The sequence below is a fragment of the Neltuma alba genome, unplaced genomic scaffold (genome assembly GCF_004799145.2).
Source record: "Neltuma alba isolate B1F8T4 unplaced genomic scaffold, ASM479914v2 tig00012348_pilon, whole genome shotgun sequence".
NCBI classification, from domain to species: Eukaryota; Viridiplantae; Streptophyta; class Magnoliopsida; order Fabales; family Fabaceae; genus Neltuma; species Neltuma alba.
In genome coordinates this window covers 551,855-572,108 of record NW_021636857.1, presented here as the reverse complement: position 1 = coordinate 572,108, position 20,254 = coordinate 551,855, and the positions used below count along the sequence as shown (strand labels likewise).

General features: G+C 32.7%; 2 protein-coding genes across 2 annotated transcripts; one reads left to right on the top strand and one right to left on the bottom strand.

Annotated features, from left to right (window-relative positions):
* Positions 1–1,260: 1,260 nt before the first annotated feature.
* LOC114726266 (uncharacterized) lies at positions 1,261–3,012 on the top strand. Its single transcript, XM_028912852.1, has one exon. The coding sequence runs from the start codon at positions 1,718–1,720 to the stop codon at positions 2,822–2,824; it is 1,107 nt and encodes a 368-aa protein (XP_028768685.1). The 5' UTR covers positions 1,261–1,717; the 3' UTR covers positions 2,825–3,012.
* A 1,439-nt stretch (positions 3,013–4,451) lies between these two features.
* LOC114726258 (putative phospholipid-transporting ATPase 9) lies at positions 4,452–12,171 on the bottom strand. The gene is made up of 11 exons (XM_028912838.1): positions 11,071–12,171; positions 9,226–10,583; positions 8,176–8,286; positions 7,799–8,075; positions 7,612–7,700; positions 7,420–7,528; positions 6,960–7,172; positions 6,728–6,853; positions 6,546–6,644; positions 6,245–6,436; positions 4,452–5,596 (listed from the first exon to the last, which is right to left on the bottom strand). Exons 1-11 carry the CDS (start codon positions 11,464–11,466, stop codon positions 4,979–4,981), a joined length of 3,588 nt encoding a protein of 1,195 aa, XP_028768671.1. The 5' UTR covers positions 11,467–12,171; the 3' UTR covers positions 4,452–4,978.
* Between the last annotated feature and the right edge of the window lie 8,083 nt (positions 12,172–20,254).

The window sequence follows — 20,254 nt, the reverse complement described above, 5'->3', positions numbered from 1 at the left end:
CAACTCATTTGTCTTGTACATGGCCATTTTGAATGTTACCTCTACTTGATTATCCTCATAATTTCATGTGTGTTTCATAATCAATCCCAAGGCTCTTAATAAGAAAAAGATTTGTGTTAGGCTCTTAACAACCAGTAACATGCCATAAGTACATTAAAAGTTATCACCCTATTCTTATACATGACTCCCTTGTATCTTATTCTTATATATCAAGAAATATATTAAATTTATAGAAGTTTACACATTTACCTCTGTTTAAAGGATATTGAAAAAAGATATGTTGTACATTATCTCTCACCCATTTTCTCGTACTAAATGGAGTAAAATTAGAAAATAGTTATTAGTTACTATCTCCAATCTTAATTATAAAATCTTATTTATAAACTACAAACGAAATCTTATAATTAGGATCGAAAGTAGTATTCTATAAGTGATTTATATTTAAAAATAAATTTTTACCCTGCAAATAATTTAGAGAGAGAAATTCAGTGGTATAATTTTGCAACTTTGAACATAAAACTAGGGGATGGATATAATTTGGTGAGGGGAAAAAAAAAGTGATTCTCAGCCAAAGGAATTGGTAAAATAAGCACTGATTGGCGACACAAAATGGAAGGGAATTGCGTAGGAGAAGAAGGGGCCGGGCAGGAAGGAAGGAAGGTTAGGAAGGAAAAGAAAGGACGGGGTGGGATGAAGAGGGAAACCTAATACGGCACGCTACAACATGGGAAACGTTTGGGCCAAGCATCACATCAAAGTTCTCTCTCTCTCACTCTCACTCCCCTCACTCTAAAAGCCACTACGTGCACGCACTCCCCATTCGAACTGTACGGCTCCCCCACACACACACCCCCCCTCAATTTAATAACCCCCACCCTTCTGTCGGTGGGACACGTGTCCAATCACCATGTCACAATGACGTCCAGCAATTGCCCCGGATGGAAATTGGAGACCTCACTGCATTGCAGATCTTCCTAGTTCTGCGTTTGTGCAGGGCATGACTTGTTAATGTTTACCCATTACAGAGTAATGGTTTGAGGTTATAAGTGAAACCAAATTCACAGACTCTGCTTTTATATGACAATTCATGGGATGGGGAGAGGTTTAAGTTGGAGGGAGAGAGACTAGCGTGGTGTTTGAGAATTAAGACATGATTTAAGGATGACTTGGGGCAAAAGGAGGGATGGGGGGGGGGTTTGATTTTCTCTTCAAAGTTAGCAACTTTGGGTTTGGTGGGGTTAGGGTTCTTCTGATTTGATGGTACATTTGCATGCAGAGATTAAGAATAAGTATATTGCATTCATTCATTTCTCGACTTCATCAAGCAAGTCATGACGAGTTTGTTCACTCACTCACTCAACAATCTCTCATAGTCATTCCCCTGTTCCTTCTTTCCCTCCCTCCCCTTCCCTACACCTTCATAATAATGCCTGCATCATCCTCTCTCTCTCTCTCTCTTCCTGCTCCTTTTTCTCGCTCCCTTTTTTCCTGCTTGCCAAACGTAAAGGTGACGCCTCTCTTCTGTACTACTCACCACCTCACCACCACCTTCCTTTTCTCTCAAAAAACAAAAATCTCATCTTTCCTCTTTATGCTTTCACTTTCCTTCCTTGTTCTTCGTATTTGATTCATTCATTCCTTCTTTTCCCGCAAGGTCACCCCTGTTTTTGATCTCACTCTGTTTTTTAAAACTTTTTTTTGGGGGTTTTTGGGAGCCATGAAAGAGAGAAGAAGCAAAGGCGTTGAGGCTGCGGCTTACCATCACGATAATGACTTGATGGATTATCAGTATTATTCTACCTCTGATCTTCCCTGTAAGAAGCATCCCTCTTCTTCTTCGGGGGGTATCTGCGCGTATTGTCTCAAAGATCGTTTGGTGAAGCTTGTGTGCTCTGATTGTGGGGAACAAAGACTTTCCTCTTGCTCTTGCTCTGAGATCTCTCCCAATCGAAATTCTTGTACTGTTGAGGTCGGAAGCGTCGGAAGAGTTTCCTTCCTGATCGAGAACGAGAAGAACGAGACCTTGATTCCGCATTCTAAACCTAAATTGCAGGATAAAGCGGATGAGTTCGTGATTCTCAGGAGGAGCAGCAGTAACAGCGTCGACCTCAAGCGGAGTGGAAAGTTCTGGAGAATCGGCAAATTGTTCAGGAAGAAGAAAGAAAAGGACTGTGGAAGAAGCGTTAATGGCGGATTCGATGAGAAGAGCGACACGTGGGCGGGCGATCACGGAGGCGTCTCGAGGTCCAGATCTCTCTGTAGTTTCAGAAACGGTGGAGTATTCGGATCCGAAGATGGGGGCGATTCGATCTTATCAGGAGCCCGGAGCTCCATTTCTGCGGCGAGAAGCTCCGGCGTGAACGGCGGTCTGCTTCTGGAATCTGGAAGAAGAAGCGGCTACAGTGAAGCAGAGCCTCGAAGGAGTGGGTACGACGGCGAGAAGAGAGATTCATTCATGGATGTTGATGCAGGATTCTATGGGGTAAACAGACGCGTGTTTTCACTCAGAGAGAGCGATTTCAAAGGCATGGACGAGTCAAGATTCATAGATTTGAAGCTCGATTTTTCTTCAGAATCCAAACCAGAGTATCCATCTGCAAAATTGAGCGATAGCCTATCTGCATTCGGGAGCACAAGGTGTGGGACTTTCATGGGCAACGATGGAGATGGAGATTTAAGCAGTGGAGGATCATGTAGGATCACTGTAAATGACAGAGGAATCAAGAGAGGAAGAAGAAGCATGAAGAGTTGGAGGTGGATTTTCAGGCACCATGGAAGTAATGGGAAGAAAAAAGATGAACAAGATCTGATGTTCAAAACTTGAAACAGAGTATCAATCAAACAATCAAACCCATCTTCTTCTTCCTTTGTAGTTTTTGATTAGATTAGCTTTTAGTCTGTGCTTTAAATTCTCCTCAGTTGTAGTTTTATCACTTAGTCATATTAAATTACCTCTATTTCTCTCTTGTAATAATGCTTACTGGTAAATGCTTAATTCAAGGAGCTCAATACCTAAAATTTCCTTGAAAGCACAGGGGAAAATGCTTACTTGTGGCAAGTACAAAACCAAACATCCAAGAAATATATAATTTTGAAACAGAGATTTGATGCCAAAGTTCTACTGGAGTTTTTTGTGGTATCTGATCAATCAAAAACAACTATCTTAATAAATTGATGAATTTAAAACAAATCTTGAACATCCATTAATTGTACATATTTAGTAGGTGTTTGGTGAGCTTACTTAACAAGACAAGTGGGTCCTAAAATATCCTATATATATATGGATTAAATAACGTGATGTGTGGTTCCCTTTTTTTTTTTTTGTGTCTATTTTTTTAAAAAAAAATTCTGAGCGACAACTCATTCCCCTCTTTATTATAATTGTTTTACAGAAAAATTTCTTGGTCCCAAGTATATATTTATTTAGAAAGTTATTAATGATTTTTTTAATTTTATTTTTGTTTAATTCTCACTCGGAGGAAGAAGAGAGGAAGAGAATAAGGAGGTAAAAAATGATTTATAAATATAGAGGAAAAAAACAATTTAAAAAGGATAATCTTTAAAAAAATTTCATGAATTTAAGACTATTTAATTACTTAATTATTATTCATTGATACATAAGATTTAGTTAAAAGAATACTTGTAATAAAGACCAGATTCCAGAGGGTTACTACTCTGTAAGTTGTCATAGTCACAAGTAATAACAATGGAAGTTATAACAGGTAAAAAAAAAAACAATGGAAGTTATAAAATTACATTTATTTATTTATTTTTCTTGATCTCTCCGATGAATGAAAGAGGTATGAGCTCTATAACTTTGTCTTCATCTGGAGAAGTCAAAACCTTAGGACCTAAACATGAGGCCGAGCCATTGAGTGGAAATTTATTACTTATTTGTCCCGGTGGTCTTTTGACACCAATTATTGGCACTTGTTAATAGTCATTTTTGGGAGCTTTCAATTCTATCTGCGTTTAACATTAAACATAAAGCTTTTTTACAATCAAATGAAAAAATCATTTTTGAAAAAAAGTATCATATGAATAATTAAATTAGGAAATATTTCTCTCATCCAAAAAAATTATTAAAATATAAAATTTTATAAATGTGTAGTCATTTCAACTTAAAACCGGCTTTTTCTGATAACATCTGGTATAAAACCTTTTACAAAATGAATACTATTTCTCCGGTTTTAAATATAAGACTCACTTTGTAGTATAATTTACATTACAAAAGGGATCTTATATTTAAAATCAGAAGAGTAATACATTTATGACTCATTTTTAAAAAAGGGATTTTTTTTTTCACTGCCCCTTATTCTATTTCATCTCAATTTGATTAAAGATAATTTTAAAATATTATACAGAGCTTTTTTTACAATTAACTACTTTTAACTAATTTCATTAAACTACACAAAGTAGTTAAGCGAATGATGTTTCTTATAAGCTAGTAATTAACAAAAATGAGTAGTGAAGGGTCTTCACAAGCTGATTAATAAAAATAGAAATACAAGGATACTAGCAAACTCTGCTCTGTTTTCTACAGCTAAAAGCAACTCTATCCAATTCTATACAAACTATACGTTTCTCTATACATTAAAAATCTCTTATGATACAAAATATTGAATAAAAAAATCAAATGCTAAGAAGCCTCAAATGGGGAGAAAAGGGGTAAATACACAGTCCACTTCTTCCAACCAACTTCACAGCTAATGATTTATCTATGCCTCATTGTGGAAGTGGATTGAAGCAACCATACTTTTCTGAGTGGGAAAAGATCCACTAAACAAAACTTAGGTGGAACCTCTAAATAAGATATGATACATGGATATTCACTCTACAATTTCATCACCTCTTATAAAATGGTTCACCCAATACCATATTTATTCAGAAGAATCTAATAGCAGGTAGAGGAAGAATTTCACCTAAGTTTTATATGCTGATGCAGACAAACTATAACGTTGGACGGATGAAAAACATATTATCTATGGTTAGAAGCTCTGTTTCTAGCGGCTACACGAGCTGTGGAACCCACGGTTGTTGGCCTCAGTGATCTCTGCCTCACTATGTCACAATATTCAGGATCATTGGTCTTCCCTTCATGCCTCACCCACTGGATCATTTCATGATATAATGGGAAGAACCTCATCTGAATTGCTGAGAATGAGAAATATGGAGTGAGAGTTGAGATTGCCACGAAGAATGTCACAAGCCAGAAGGAAGGTGACGGGGCAAGAGTTTCGAGGAAGACTTTGTAAGCATTTGTGGAGAATGAAGGATTCATTGCTCCGTATATCATAAGGAAAATATACCAAAAAACAATGGAACCCCAGATGAAGATATGCTGTATCAAGGTGAAGTAGCTTATGGCAAGTGCCATCTGCAAGTTCACAACCCAGACAACACAGGTATACATTGTTGCTCCAAGGATGTCTCTCCCGGCAGTTCGTCCGTCCTTTTCAAAGGCCTGAAGCTCCATTGCTTTTGTGCAGAAGAAGAAGATTATTATGGCACTGACGAATCCATTTAGCATCCAACTGAATATACGGCGCCAACTGAAGAGGACATTCTGTACTCCTTCTTGATACAGCAAAGGAAACTGCCACATTGGAAATATTGATTGATCAGCATAGGAACATGCCAGGAAACCCCAAATGATACTTCTATTCCTAAGCGATGCACTTGAAAATAAGTTCTCCCCTTGAGCCACTTTAAAGATGTACATTGATTTGGTTTATTCAGAATTTTACTTCCTGAATGCTCCCTAGAAAAACTGAACCAGGGTTGCCAAAGAGAGACGCCATATCTCGCACTAAATGAGCTAATCCCTAGCAGTATGTCTTACTGAAGAAAAAGTCAAGAAGCGGGGTTTATTGTGGGGAGAATCCCAAAAAAAATACCTTTAAATCTCAAAATTCCAAAACGAGTCTTGTTCACTATACTTTAATAATAATTGACAACATTTGAAAAACAAATGACAACATATTTTTTGTAGTCATTCCTGATTTGAGATTTTGCAATTTTAGAGGTATTTTTTTGGGATTCTCCCTTTATTGTATGTAATACATGTACTAGTCATTATGTTGGAACAACATGCTACTCTCTATAGTTCTGTTATATGCCCATCAAAATCCAATCAAGTATTTTGCCATATTAACCGGGTTTATGGATGAGCGTGAGTTAATAAATATATCTTTGATTGTTAGGCATGACTTCAGATCAAGAAATGAACAGTCTATTAGCTTACCTTAAGACAATAGCGGGCAGAGACATCTTGGTCAAATACACCGAGGGCAATCACAGGGAGTGAAGAGAAGAAGACATTATAGAGAGACAAAAACCAGTCATTGTATGCAGGTTGTGCGGAGAATGAAGAATACACCTCATACAAGAATAGAGTGAAGCCAAACGTGATATTTTTGTAGAAAAAGTAACATATCTGCCAAAGAGGGATGAAAGAGTCAATATATCATCAAAACAACAGCTAACCATCATCGTTTAGAAGTTGAATTTTTATAATGTGGAAACAGATATGAAAGTGGCAATACCATCAATGATATCCTTCGATAACACCAATGTCCATGCACAAGTAGTAACCGTTCCAAATATCTGAACTGTGCAATTGCAACATCACTAGACATAACAGCCTGGTATAGGTTAGAAAATAAAGGGTTGTTAGAAAATCAAATGGAAGGGAAAACTGATCAAAATTTGACGACTATCCGAGTACCTGCATTCCTTCAACACCACTGATTCCAATCCCTATATCTGCCTCTTGAAGCATCCCCACATCATTGGCTCCATCACCAATAGCTAATGTAGTTTTTCCAGTTCCAGATTTAACCAGTCTAGTAACCTTCAAGGGAGAAACCAGTAAAAAGAAATTATTTTTAAAGAACTGACATAAATGATGGCATACTCTCGAAAGAATAGAGGATGGGAAAAGGCAGATCTAAACATACCAGTGCCTTCTGCTTAGGTGAGGAGCGACAGCAGATAACAGATGCGCAGCCAATTGCAAGCTCCAGGAACATGTTCTTCATTCCATCCTCTAGAGCATAAACAAGAGATTTTCCGTCAATAACCAGAGCAAATGCTTGCTGAGAGGTTCCACCGGATGCAGTAAGCCGAGTGGTGCCTTCAGATATCTGACGACGGACATTTTCTCTTGATGCCTTAAAAGATGAATCAGCATAGAGATATCAGGAGACTATCTTTTAACTGAAAGCTTAATAATGGTTAAAAAACAAAAGGAAGTTAAGAGAGTAAAGGAAGAAAATCTATCACAGCATAGAGTAACATCTTATAAGTCGAGGCATGCAAGCTTGCATTGCATCTTTGATGATGAGGAACAAAACTCAGTGCTCCATATGCAAACCACATGTTCACAAGAACTAAGTAAAGATCTAAATGTTGTTTTACCTTGGCAATGGCAATTTTGTCCCCCTCCTTCTCCAATGCTTGAATTTCTGGAGCCTCCAGATGAATGATAATTTGCTTCATTCCTTGTCTAAGCAAACTACAAGCAAAACTGCAATTTTATACAGAAAAATGTCAGATATCTAGCAAAGTTACTCTGGCCAACATCAAAGTGGAATGATCACAATACAATACCCAATATTGATGGCAGTCTCCATTTTATCCCCAGTCAAAACCCAAATTTTAATTCCTGCTTGAGCAAGCTTGTCAATGCAATCAGGAACCTAACCAGAAAAAAAGAGAGAGAGGCATCGTTTTAGGTCCTGTTCTAGTTGATAAATATTCGCCTATGTAAGAAACATGAGGTATTTTTCTAACTCACCCCATTCTGGAGTTTGTCCTCTACTGCAGTGGCACCAAGGAGGATTAGATTACTCTCAACTTTATCAGATGCTTCACCAATTAGTGTTTCCTGATCTGCACTGACTGAGTTTTTGGCTTCAGAAAATTTCTCATCAAACTCCTTATATTCTTCTTCATGTAGCTCACGATAGGCTAGTATAAGGGTCCTAAGGCCTGCATCAGCATATTCATGCACATGCTTCATGGTTTTCTCTTCAAATTCTCTCCCATTCTTAGCAAGCCTTTCGAACATGACACTGCACATAACATGACATATGGCAAGTCAATATGATGAAAGGTAAAGTAAGAACTTTCAAAAAGTTATTTAAGCTTTCTACAGGTCAGTTTGTCTCAAACCTGTCGGCACCTTTACTGAGTAGCAAAATTTTTCCCTTTTCATCTTTCACTATCACTGACATTCGCTTCCTTGCACTACTAAACTCTAAAACATTGAGAAGTTTGTAGACCCTGCAAAATGAATGCAGTCACTGAATACCTATTCTACTAATCAGCGACATCAGAAAAATAAATTCCAAAACAACAGCAGCTGATAACAATTGAATTAGGTATACTGCATTATAGGAGTCATTTCACTTGGCATCAATCAACATGAAGAAACAAATTTGAAATCCCAAACACCATACCATGACAGTTTCTTAGAAAGAACATGAACAGATATTAAGAAAAGTAAAGATGGCTTGAGCAACATTCTAACCAATTTTTTTCACAATTATGAAGACACAAAATAATATCAAATCATCAGGGTACACTTTGTCCCTGTCTAAGGAAGTCAAAATAGCTGGGTCCACAAGTGTAAGCCAAGTTCACCTGTTCTAAAAAGAAGATTTAGTCTAGGTTCTCACAGAAGTAAGGACAGAAAATTCTCAATAAACTTCATACCCCTGTACAGCTCCTGACTAGGTGCATATTTGGATTTCAGTTCAAAAGTCTGAACTGACGTTTTTCCTTTTTTTATTTTTTTTATTTTGGCAAACCTCAGTTTACCGTCCAACCATGTTTGGCTGATCTAAAACCTCCATTTTACAAACTTGTCTTCCAAACCCCAGTTTTCCGAACACCATTCAAAGTTAGATTTTTTAAATTAAGTTTGCAAATGGATTTCCAGAAACAGTTTAGACGAACAGTAGAATACAAATTGCTTCTACGAGCTATTTTATTTATTTAGTTTTCAAAGAACTTGGGAGGAACACAAAAAGATAACTATTGGTGTTACAAAAAAATAGTTATGAAGGAGCATGTACCCTTTGCACTGAGAACCCAAACTAAAAGTTTTTGTATTCAATATTAATAGGGGGAAGAAGTCAAAACTTACTAAAAGACAAGAAATCATTGCCCAAAGAAAGAAACAAAATAAAAGAAAAAAGACAAGCAATCAAAGAAACTGACCTTTCAACTTTCTTTCCAGAAGCTAGATCCAACTCATGAATTGACAAACTAGTCTGAGTCCTTTTGTAAAACTCAAAGCCAAGTTCTCTAGCGGCAATAACAAATGCCGCTTCATCTGGAGATTCAGCCTCATATGAGACTTTTCCTGTCTCTTCATCCACTTCAGGTATGGCTGTATGACAGATTGCCAATAAGCGAAAAAACTTTTGGATAACATCAGCATTTGGCTCATTAACCCAGTTGCCATTCATTATCCTTTCATCTGAAAAGTTAAAACCTTTAATGGGTGCTTTGGTATCAGTAGAATCCCTGATGTCATCTAATTCTATACCATTAACCTGTTCATGGATCAATGGCGAGCCTTTTCTCCTACCCATAGCCTTCTCAACCTCTGTAACACCACGTCCATAAGCCACCCCAGCGACTGAACATTTAATGAACTCCATTGAGTTGCAGGTCAGAGTTCCAGTTTTATCAGAAAGTATTGTGTCAACTTGGCCAAGTTCTTCATTCAAGTTTGAAGTACGGGCATGAGCAGGTTTGTCTGCTTCTTCATAATACATGTGGGTATCTTGATTGATGAAGATGCTCTGAAGGACTTTCACAATTTCTATTGACACATACAAGGAGATTGGAATGAAGTAGCTATACAACATTAAGGCTGTCAAGGAATGGTATATTGCAGCAGCTGCTGCTCTTTTTGGATCAAAGAAAATTGTAGAATTATCTGGTCTTAGATACCACCTTTTCATCAATCCATTCTTCAAATCATCTTTTGTTGTGATGCCAAAGACAATGGATCCAACAGATGACAATAGCAACAGTATACCAAACATGAAATATATCACTTTGTCCATCTTCTTCTCAATTCTGCTTCTCTTTGAAGGGGGAGCAGTAGAATTTTGTATTACTTTAGTGTCATGACCAGTGAAAATGACAGCTCCAAATATATAGGACGTATTACGGAGTTTAGAGTCTCTCAAAAGAAGTTGCTGAGGAGAAAGAGGATATTGGTGCTCCTGAAAATCCAAGCTACCAATAAAAGAGTACAAATTTGCATTTGGATCTTCGCATTTTACTGTCCCTTTAAAATCCTTGAAGTTAACATCCTCTTGTAGGTAAGAAGTTACCTCCAATCCTTGTTTCAACTTTAAATTTGTCTCTCCATCCAAGTTCATGGTCTCAACATAACAGACAGCATCATCATAGCTAGATGAAAGCAATAGAAGGTCTGCTGGAAAGAATTCATCTTTCTCTACCTTCACTATATCCCCTACCATTAGATTCTTCCACTCAGTATGCTCAAAAACACCATCACCTTTATGCACTTTAACTTTTCTATTGTTCACCTCAATATCCTGCAAAATTATTCCACTGACAAAATTATATACTCTCATTAAATGATTTACATAAATACTTTCCTTAAAAATGTTTGATATAATGTCCCAGACTTAAGTCGGAAGTTTTATTTTTATTTTTATTTTTTTTCCCATACCCCATATCAACCAACTTGGAATATCAGCTATTAATTTAACTTGGAATATCTCAGAGATAACGTGTTTGCAAATAATGAAACTATATCAACCAACTTCGCACTTGTCCTGTTCAAGCACCATATCATGTGAATTATGCCTTTATGAACACAGGTTTTCTTCAAGCCTCTGGACACTTCCAGTCCCATAGATTTTTTTAGCTATGTGAACTGTGACCAGCAAGAAAAAGTAAACTTAAACACAACCTGGAAAACGTAAATGAGTACGCATAGTGTGACTCGTTTTGATTCCATGACACTTTTTGCTGACAGCATAAAATGAGAATCAACAAGTGGCAGAAAGTATACAGTACCTGCTTTTTGCGACGCCAATCTTCAATACCTTCTTTCACCATTGTTGCACCAATAACGATTATCAGAGGAAGGATAGCACTAACAGCCGAATAGGGTGCAAGTTTGGTGAAGGATAAGACACCAGTGACTAAAAAATAAAAATTAGCCACTCTCCTAAACTGTTCAAACAGTGACTTGGGCAAGAAAGTAGCAAGAGAGTATTTTGTAGAACTGACATAATTATCAGGATAATTCTGAGTTACAGCTTCTGGGCCGTTTGGTTCATTGCAGAAGACAACCCTGGAATAGCCTCTTCCTCCAATATTTGAATAATCTTCTTTGAATGATGATTTACCGCAGGTGAATGAATAGATCTTGCTGAGATGCAGCTTTCTTCTTCTTCTTTCCTCCCTCATTTTTTTTCTTCCTTACCTCGCTGATATGTTTTACGAAGAAAAAAAATAGATGAACTGACTATAAAGAGGCAGATGAACCCTGTAAAATGAACTTGTTTCGCTCTTCCCAAAAGCCGGTCTCTACTGAAAATTCCAAAACTAGCAGTTAAAACGGCAATTCGTCACAAATCTCGGAGCAAGCAAGAGATTCAGAATGCTTATTACTTAAAAAGTAGCTCCTTTTAAGGGTGAAATCCACCGTTACAGCCTTTCTAAGGACAACCAGGTTCCCCGACTACCTAAGATTACTGGCTCCCAGAGTCTAGAAGCCTCCCTATAGCCGAAGTACACAGGAAAGAATTATATGTATATGTATAGAAAGACAGGTAATAGATATTGAACCCCAGAGAAGCTCCCAAAGACCCAGTAATTTAATGAAGGAATTAATGGCGCGTCCAAAGAAATGTCAAATCTTTGTATGAAATGAGAAATACCCAGACGAGTATCCTCCCTTAGTGAGCCAAGAAATGAAATAATTTCGAGGGGGACGATCGAGGAAGATCAGAGAAGAGCCAGACTTAAGAAATGAAAAATCTGTGGATTTGGTCAATTTTGTAACATGATGGCATAAGGAGAAATTTTGAACAAAGACTTGAATTAGATCTCGCATTTTGACTTTACAACGGACAATAAGGAGAACGCGCATTTCCTTCTGAGCGTGACAAATTCAAATAGCGACTAGTTTTCCAGGAAAAACAGAGCCATGGGAAAATTCTCCGCTCAGAGGCCCAAAAAAAAAAAAAAAAGACTGAGACGCAATATGTTAAAATGGAAAACGTCAACACGTAATTTCCATGGAAAAAGGAAAACAAAATTGTGGGTTTTGTTCTATTTCGCGGGAAAGTTATTGAGCTCGTCAATGGTGGATTGTTAACTGAGCTGTCTCTATCTAAATAATGAAGCTTCACAGATTAATTAAACTGAGAAGAAAGAGACAAGTTCATTTTTATATTAGTGTGAAAATAACAACGCTCAAATTATGATCAATATAAATAATAATAATGATAATTAAAATCTAAAGGAAGAAAACAGAGATGATGGCTTGAGGATTGTCTTCTTCTACCGAATATGAAACACGTTACCTTTCTTCCCAATCAGCAATCACGGCAGAGAGAGGAAATCTAGAGAGAGAAGGAAACATAGTATAATATTATTTGACCTTAAATTATAGTACTATTTTGAGAGGAAAATTAAAGTAGGCTGTAGGAGAAATAATTAGACCAGTGATGATTATGAAGAATAAGAATGGGGAGATAAATTCAGACCCAAAAAAAAAAAAAAAGAATAGGAAGATGAAGAAGTTGTTTTTGGTCTTTGTATGGTGGATATATCAACAATAATATGCGCCGGCATGCGAGGGAATCTAAGTGCAATTCCTGTGAACCAACATTAAATTAAATAGATAAACACATGCTATGCTAATTCCCACCGTTGACTAGTCAAAATCCCTTTTTTTCCTCAATTCATAATCCAAGATTTAATAAGGAGAACAGTCTGTTGGCAAAATAATAACAACAATAATACCAGTAGCAGCCTATATTGAAAAACAGAGTGTTTGGGCCAGAAAAACAGAGTATTAATAGTAAGATTGCATGAATTTTAAATTATCAAAAAATATATAATACTACCTCTGGTCTTTAACATAAGATTTTGTTTGACTTTTATTTTGATCCTAAATATAAGATCTCAATCCACTTTGTCTATCATATTTATGCATTTTTTCTCAAGATAATCCTTCTAATAATAGTAATTCTAGCCAATATATTTGATTAACAATGATATTTTAGAAAATATAACACCTATTTATTATAAATAACCAACTTAACTTATTTCTTTGATATTATCAAATTAGTCAACTAGTTCTTATAATTAGGACTGAAGATAGTATTATCAAGATTTTCAAAGAATAAGCTAATTATCTCACTAGCTAATTTCATTTAAGAATTGATACGGTGATCTCACAAATGAATTTTCTAGTATATGTATTAGTTTTATGCAGAAATCGATTAAATTTCTTACTTTACGCACATTTAAATAGAAAATTTCAATGTTTGTATTATATTCTCTCTTATAATTAATAATTTTAAACAGGGTTTATTTTAAAAAATTTAATTAATACTTATCAAGTAACTTTTAATAATGATATTTTTTTAGAAGGTGTCGTATAATAAAAGACGGGAGGAACTAAATAGAATCATAGAAAGATAAAACAATTATTATGGTTCTAATGTTGGATTATCAATAAATAAACTTTATGGTCAAAAACAAATTTTTTTTTTTTTAGGGTTACACATGCCCACTTTTTTGGTTCCCATGCTTTTCTGCTTTGAACTTTGAGTAATCATAGTTTAACTTAATGCGGTAAATATTATTACAATTTAATGATTATTTAATATTGTTTTTGGATGCTGTGGATTTGATGCTTCTTTTGGTCAAAATTTCATGCGAAGTCCATAATTAACATGAACGACTAGGATAAACAGAATTATAATATTAAGTTATTAAATTTTTGGGCAAGGATGTGATTTTTTAAATTTATTTTTATCTTTTTTCGCATGCTATGCATATACAACTCATTGATAAAATATTTTTAAAATACAATGAACAAGGTTCTCAAATTGACCAAGACCGCTCTATTTGTGAACAGAAGTGAAAAAAGAATTTAATGATTTTGACCAAAACAACTTTAAATTTTGATTTATATTTGCTCTAGAATGTTATAATTGCGGACCTATTCCCGCTTTCTCATTAATAATAACTTGACCACGCAAATTCTTACCAAAAAAGAAAAAAAAATCCCAATATTATTCGTTCTAGAAAATGTTGTTTTGCTTATTGCTTACAAATATGCGCTGCTAATACTACTATTCAAAACCCTCTAGATTGTCAAAAAATAAAAGTAATTTTGTATAGAGTCTATATATATATATATATATATATATATTAGAAATTAGAAAATTGATGTTGGTCCTATATATAAAATCTATGTTTATCAACTTTTTCTCCAAATTAATCCTATTAATATTTTCCAACAATAATCAAATAGAAAAGGAAGGGAAGAAATTAAAAAAGATACTTAGAGTGTTTTAGAAAAAACATATTATGCTACCTCTGGTTTTTAATATAAGAGCTAGTTAATTAATTTGAGTAGATTAAAAAAATTAAGTTAGTTATTTGTAATAAATAGATGTTGTTTTCCCTAAAATATCTTTATTAATCAAATGTATTAGCTGGAACTATTATTATTATAAGGACTATTTTAGGAAAAAATAGATAAATATAAAAGACAAAGTGAATTGGATTTTATATTTAGAACCAAAATAAAATTCAAACAAGCTCTTATATTAAGGATCAAAGATAGTATTAACTAATTTAACTGATATCTTTAATTTACTCAAATTAGTTAATTAGATCTTACATTAAAGACCGAAGGAGTACAGTACTCCCTTTGGTCCTTAATATAAGAGTTAGTTTGACTTTCAATATACTCATAAATACAAGATCTTAATTCACTTTATTTTCCATATTTATTTTTTTTATTGTAGTTTTTATAGTAATTACATATATTAAAGGTTTCATTAAATGGTAATTCTAACTAATACACATAAGTAGCAATGGTACTTGAGGAAGGACAACACATATTTGCTATAAATATCTAACTTACCTAATTTTTTTAATTTAGTTAAATTAATTAATTTGCTTTTATATTAAGCTCCGGAGATAGTATCTCTCTTAACATATGAAAAGCCAATAATCAAATCTCTAACCGTTGGCTTAAAGGATGAGCACCTTTGTTAGTTATGCCAACATGAATTGGTTACATTCACATTTTTTTTATAATATCTCTTTTAATTTTTATACTATATATTATCAATATAAATATAAAAATTTTAACAGTTCCTATTATTTATCAATTATAAAGAGTTAAAGAAAACTTTTGTTCATAGAGTATTGCAAATATTATCAGATATTTTAAACTATTTATTAGAGCAGTACTGTCCATTTACCCTTCAAGTGTCGAAATCATTAGATGGACTAACACATATCGAGATTAACCATTAACTTCATTTTATTTTATTTAACAATTGTTTTTCTCTCTAAAATATTCATGGAAACATCCTAGATATATACCAGTAATCTAAGGCAATTAGTGCCGTTGCTTATTTCATCAAGCATATGGAAACAAGTTTAGGGAGTACATACCATCTATGAACTAACAATCAATTAGCAATGTTGACACAAATTATATATATACTCCTCCGGTCTTTAATATAAGATCTATTTAACTAATTTGATTAGATTAAGAAAGTTAGGTGAATTATTTAATTATAAGAAAAGTGATACATTTTTCCTAAAACATCATAATCATTTTTCGTAATACTTGATTATAGTTGAAAGAGTATCCATAGGAGTAATTTAGAGAAAATTGATAAATATGATAAATGAGTCTTATATTTAGGATAAAAACCAACTCAACGATTGGGTCATATATTAAGGACCAGAAGAGTATATATATAAGAGTAAAATATTCTAACCACCCCTTAGTTTTACCTAAATTACATAGACATCCCCTCTATTTTGAAAACCCATATAAACCTCCCTTAAAATTAAAATACAAGTTATACTAATCTCTTTTGTATAATTGATATTTCATTTCTATCTATTCCAATTATTAGTTAACTGTTAATTGTAACTTTTTAAGCTCTTTTTTTTACCAAAATACCCCTCTTTATCATAAGAATTAATTAAACACTTATATTCCTTAAAAAAACTATGCAACCAAGAACTGCTTTTAATACATGAATTTTCAAAATTTTTAATATATTATAAAATTTATTAATTTTGAATTTATTGTAAAATTTTAAAATTTTAATTTTTCATCATATTTTAAATTTCTTTATTTTATTTTTTAAATGGTTAAAAATATATATCAAGCACATATTTTTACTCACTATGTAGTATAAACTATGTAAGTTTGATAGATTGAGTAAGTTATTTGAATCTATAATTTAAAATTCTTAAACACATTTTTTCTACAAACGTTTATAAACACTTTAAGTTTAGATTGAAAACATTAAGCAAATAACTATTTGCAAAAATAAGAAAATAAAAATTAGAAAAATAAAATAAAATATAGTTTAATATAAATTTTGAGGATTGATTAGAATGAGGTAAAATAGTAAATAAAATTTATTTTAATTATGTTTTTAGAATCTTTTGAGAATATTTTTAACAGTGTTAACATATTGGACTAAACTGTATGTTTTCAAAATAGAGAGGAGGTTCGTGTAATTAAGATATAATTGAAGGGTAATCAATGTATTTTACTCTATATATAAAGATAAAAAGTTCAAAAAAAAATAGACACTCATGGATTAAAAAATATAATCATGTATTAATGGTCAACATCAAAATATGATGCGCATATTCTGGTAATTTTATATAAAAACTAGTAATTGTTTGCCGTTAACCCTTCATGAATACTTGAGAAGAACTGCTTTTTAACCCCAAAAAAAACAAAAAAAAAAAGTCAATCTGAACTCAATAAGTAATATCAATGCCTATTAATTAAGAAATTTAACTAAAATTAATTATTTTTTAAGTGAAATCTTAAAATTATCCTTAGAAGCATAATTTGGTTAATTAATTAGGGCTTTGTACAAATAATTAAAAATATTAAATAGCAAAAATTAATATTTGAAGCAAAATGAATTACATTATAAATAATACTGCCTCTATCCCCTATTTTATAATATCTATTTTGAATTTGTCTGAATATTAAATACATTTTTATCTATTTTGTTTAATTGATATATTCTTTCTTTCTTTTTTTCCCATATGTTTTTTTGTATCTCTTTTTTTTGTCACTTTCACCAGCCTACTTATAAATGAAAGTATATTTGAAAATAAAAACTATATATTTTTAAACATTTATTATTTTAAAATAATTTTAATATTTTTAATTAAAAAATAATACTTGTATCAGGTTCTTTATATTTATTATATTAAGATATTTAATCACTCATAATCATGTGTTTTATTACTAAAATATTAATATTTAATCATAAATTGATGTTAAAAGAAATAAAACACATGATCTTGTATAATTAGAAAACTTAACATAATGACTATAAAAAACTTAATTTAAATAATTTTTTTATTAAATTATGTAATTTGGTTATTTAAAATTTTATATACGGAGTGATAAAAGGAGTGGCATTCACCGACACATACAAGAAGCAGTGGTCATGAATTTAGAGGACGGGTGTTTGGATGAGTCTATAAGTGTTTTTTAAAAACACTTTTTTATAAATTAAAATAAATTCTTTCATATATTTATTTTATAAATTGTAAAATCATTTTTAAAATTATAATTTTATTTCTATTCAAATAGATGTCAATTCATGGGACGGGGGACCAAATGGCGGACGATAAACGAACTTTGGACAAAGGGGTTGGCAGAGCCGAGACACCGCCAATTCATTAATTTGTCTGATTCTTCACACGGCGTCACGTTTAGCCACGTGGCCCATCTACATGATGACACGTCATCGACCAATGGATGCCCGCCGCTGTTGGTAGGATTTGTTGACGGTGGTTGTACCTTCTTCACCTGCCCTCATATCCCTTGTATTCCTCTACGTCATTTTTTTCATTTATATTTTTTATATTTAATAGGTTTTTTTTTCATTTCCCCTTCATTTATACCTCCCTATTTATAATCTATGTTACACCAAACTTGATAAAAAAAAATTTATATTTGTAACTTGCCTAACATTAATTTTAGTATTATTCTAAACTAAGGGAATATTTAGATGAAAATTAAATCATAATTTTAAAAATAACTTTATAATATACGATATGTGGAAAATTTTTTTATCTCAACTCACATGAAAATACCTTTAAAAGTAATGTTACAGTAAACCAAAGCTCATAAAATGAACTTTTATTGTTGTAACATGCAATCCACACAATATCAAGCACATCTTTTAACTTTTTTCTTTGGGTTAATATAATCCTTGATCCCTCAAATTTGTTTTTATTTTGATTTTGATCCCTCAAATTTCAAATAATAGGTTTTGCTCCCTATAGGGGCAAAATGATCTAAGTTTTTGCTGGGTAATAAGAACCAATATTTTAAATGAAAAGAAATTTGAGGGACTAAAACTTATAGTTTAAAACTTGAAAGATCAAAACCAAAATGAAAGTAAATTTGAAGGATAAAAGTTTATATTAACCTTTTTCTTTTTAAATGTGTAGCCGTGTTCAAACTATTTAACAAGAGATGAAAAGTGCATGGGTTATTGAAAAAAAAAAATTAAATTAAAAAATATATATACCTATCTTTTTTTTTCCCACTATTATGGAAGGGGAGATTCGGCCATTTATATTACTAAAAACCCTCGTGAGCATGAAATACTTACTATTGACCTCCACCATTTAGATTTAATTTAATTAATTAATTTTTTATTTTAACATATATAATTTAAAATTTTCTAACTTAGACAATTCACATTCTATTATAGTAACAACCACCTCGTGCTTATCATAACGGTGAGTGTTAGATCAGAATCGAGCTTTATCATGTCCCTACATATATAAATTTAATTATCTATAGTTGCTTCTTTCTGTTTTTTCTCTTTTATCATAACCCATGGGCACCATATTTATTATGTTTTTTGACAGAAAATTTAAACTCAACTTCATATTTAAAAAATACACTTTAGCAATTCATAAAAAAAAAAGCACTTTAGCATAACGTTAATGGCATGATAGGGAGACAACATAGAAATGCTAAAAAAAAAAAAAAAACAAGAATGTCGCATGCCTTGCGTGGTATGAACGGCAAGTAGTTTTATTAAAATAATGACGTTGCCATCTCTACTTCTTCTTCTTTTTTCTGGGCTCACTCTTTTGTCTGCTCATATTTACTCTTCTAAGTAATTAGCCTCCAGTTTCTTTATGTAAAGTGAGAAGACAAACTACAAGAAACAAATGCAAAATGTTCCATGCATCCTCCCATGAACCTTATTGCCTTCTTTCTTTTTGTTTTCTTGCAGCTCGCCCATTTATTATACCTTTTTCTTCTTAATATAAAATATAATTAGCTAATTTAAGTTAGATTAAATATGCTGGTTAAATTAGTTAACATGATATGTTTTTCTTGAAATATTCTAAGCATCTTTCTTAATTTCTTTTCGTTCTCTCCTATTTGATTATTGTTGGGAGAATATCAATAGGGTTAATTTTAAAAAAAATTGATAAATATGTAAAATAAAACTTATATATAGGACTAATATTAACTCCCTAATTAACTCTTATATTAAAAACCGAAGAAGTATCTTCTATATTGATTGCAACTCATAACCTCACACTTAAAAAATTAAAAAAAATGGTGTAATTATTAGATTATAAGGCTATGTTTAGGTGGAGAAAGGAGGGAGAAATACTAGAAAGGAAAACTTTTTAAAATAATAAAAAAATTACAATATTTTTTAGAGTTTTTCCTCACCAGATCATTTCATTCTTCAAATACAACACTAGATAAAATAGCTATTAAATCAAACTAAGACACTGAAAAGTAAAACAACTAAAAAATTATCCAATATTCAACAAAGAATTTCTAAAATCATTCCCGAGCAGTTTCTGCAAACTCAAAGAAAGTCTCATTTTCTGGCAGAAAAAAAAGAAAAGAAAAGAAAGAAAGGTCTCATCACCCAAACTAGAGAACACAGCCATTTTAATGAAG

Excerpts from the sequence above, each read along its gene's own strand:
- LOC114726266 (XM_028912852.1), top strand. The coding sequence starts at position 1,718 with ATGAAAGAGAGAAGAAGCAAAGGCGTTGAGGCTGCGGCTTACCATCAC.
- LOC114726258 (XM_028912838.1), bottom strand. The coding sequence starts at position 11,466 with ATGAGGGAGGAAAGAAGAAGAAGAAAGCTGCATCTCAGCAAGATCTAT. Across the intron at positions 8,076-8,175 it reads CTCAGTAAAGGTGCCGACAG|TGTCATGTTCGAAAGGCTTG; the intron begins GTTTGAGACAAA and ends TGTTATGTGCAG. Across the intron at positions 7,529-7,611 it reads GAGACTGCCATCAATATTGG|TTTTGCTTGTAGTTTGCTTA; the intron begins GTATTGTATTGT and ends ATAAAATTGCAG.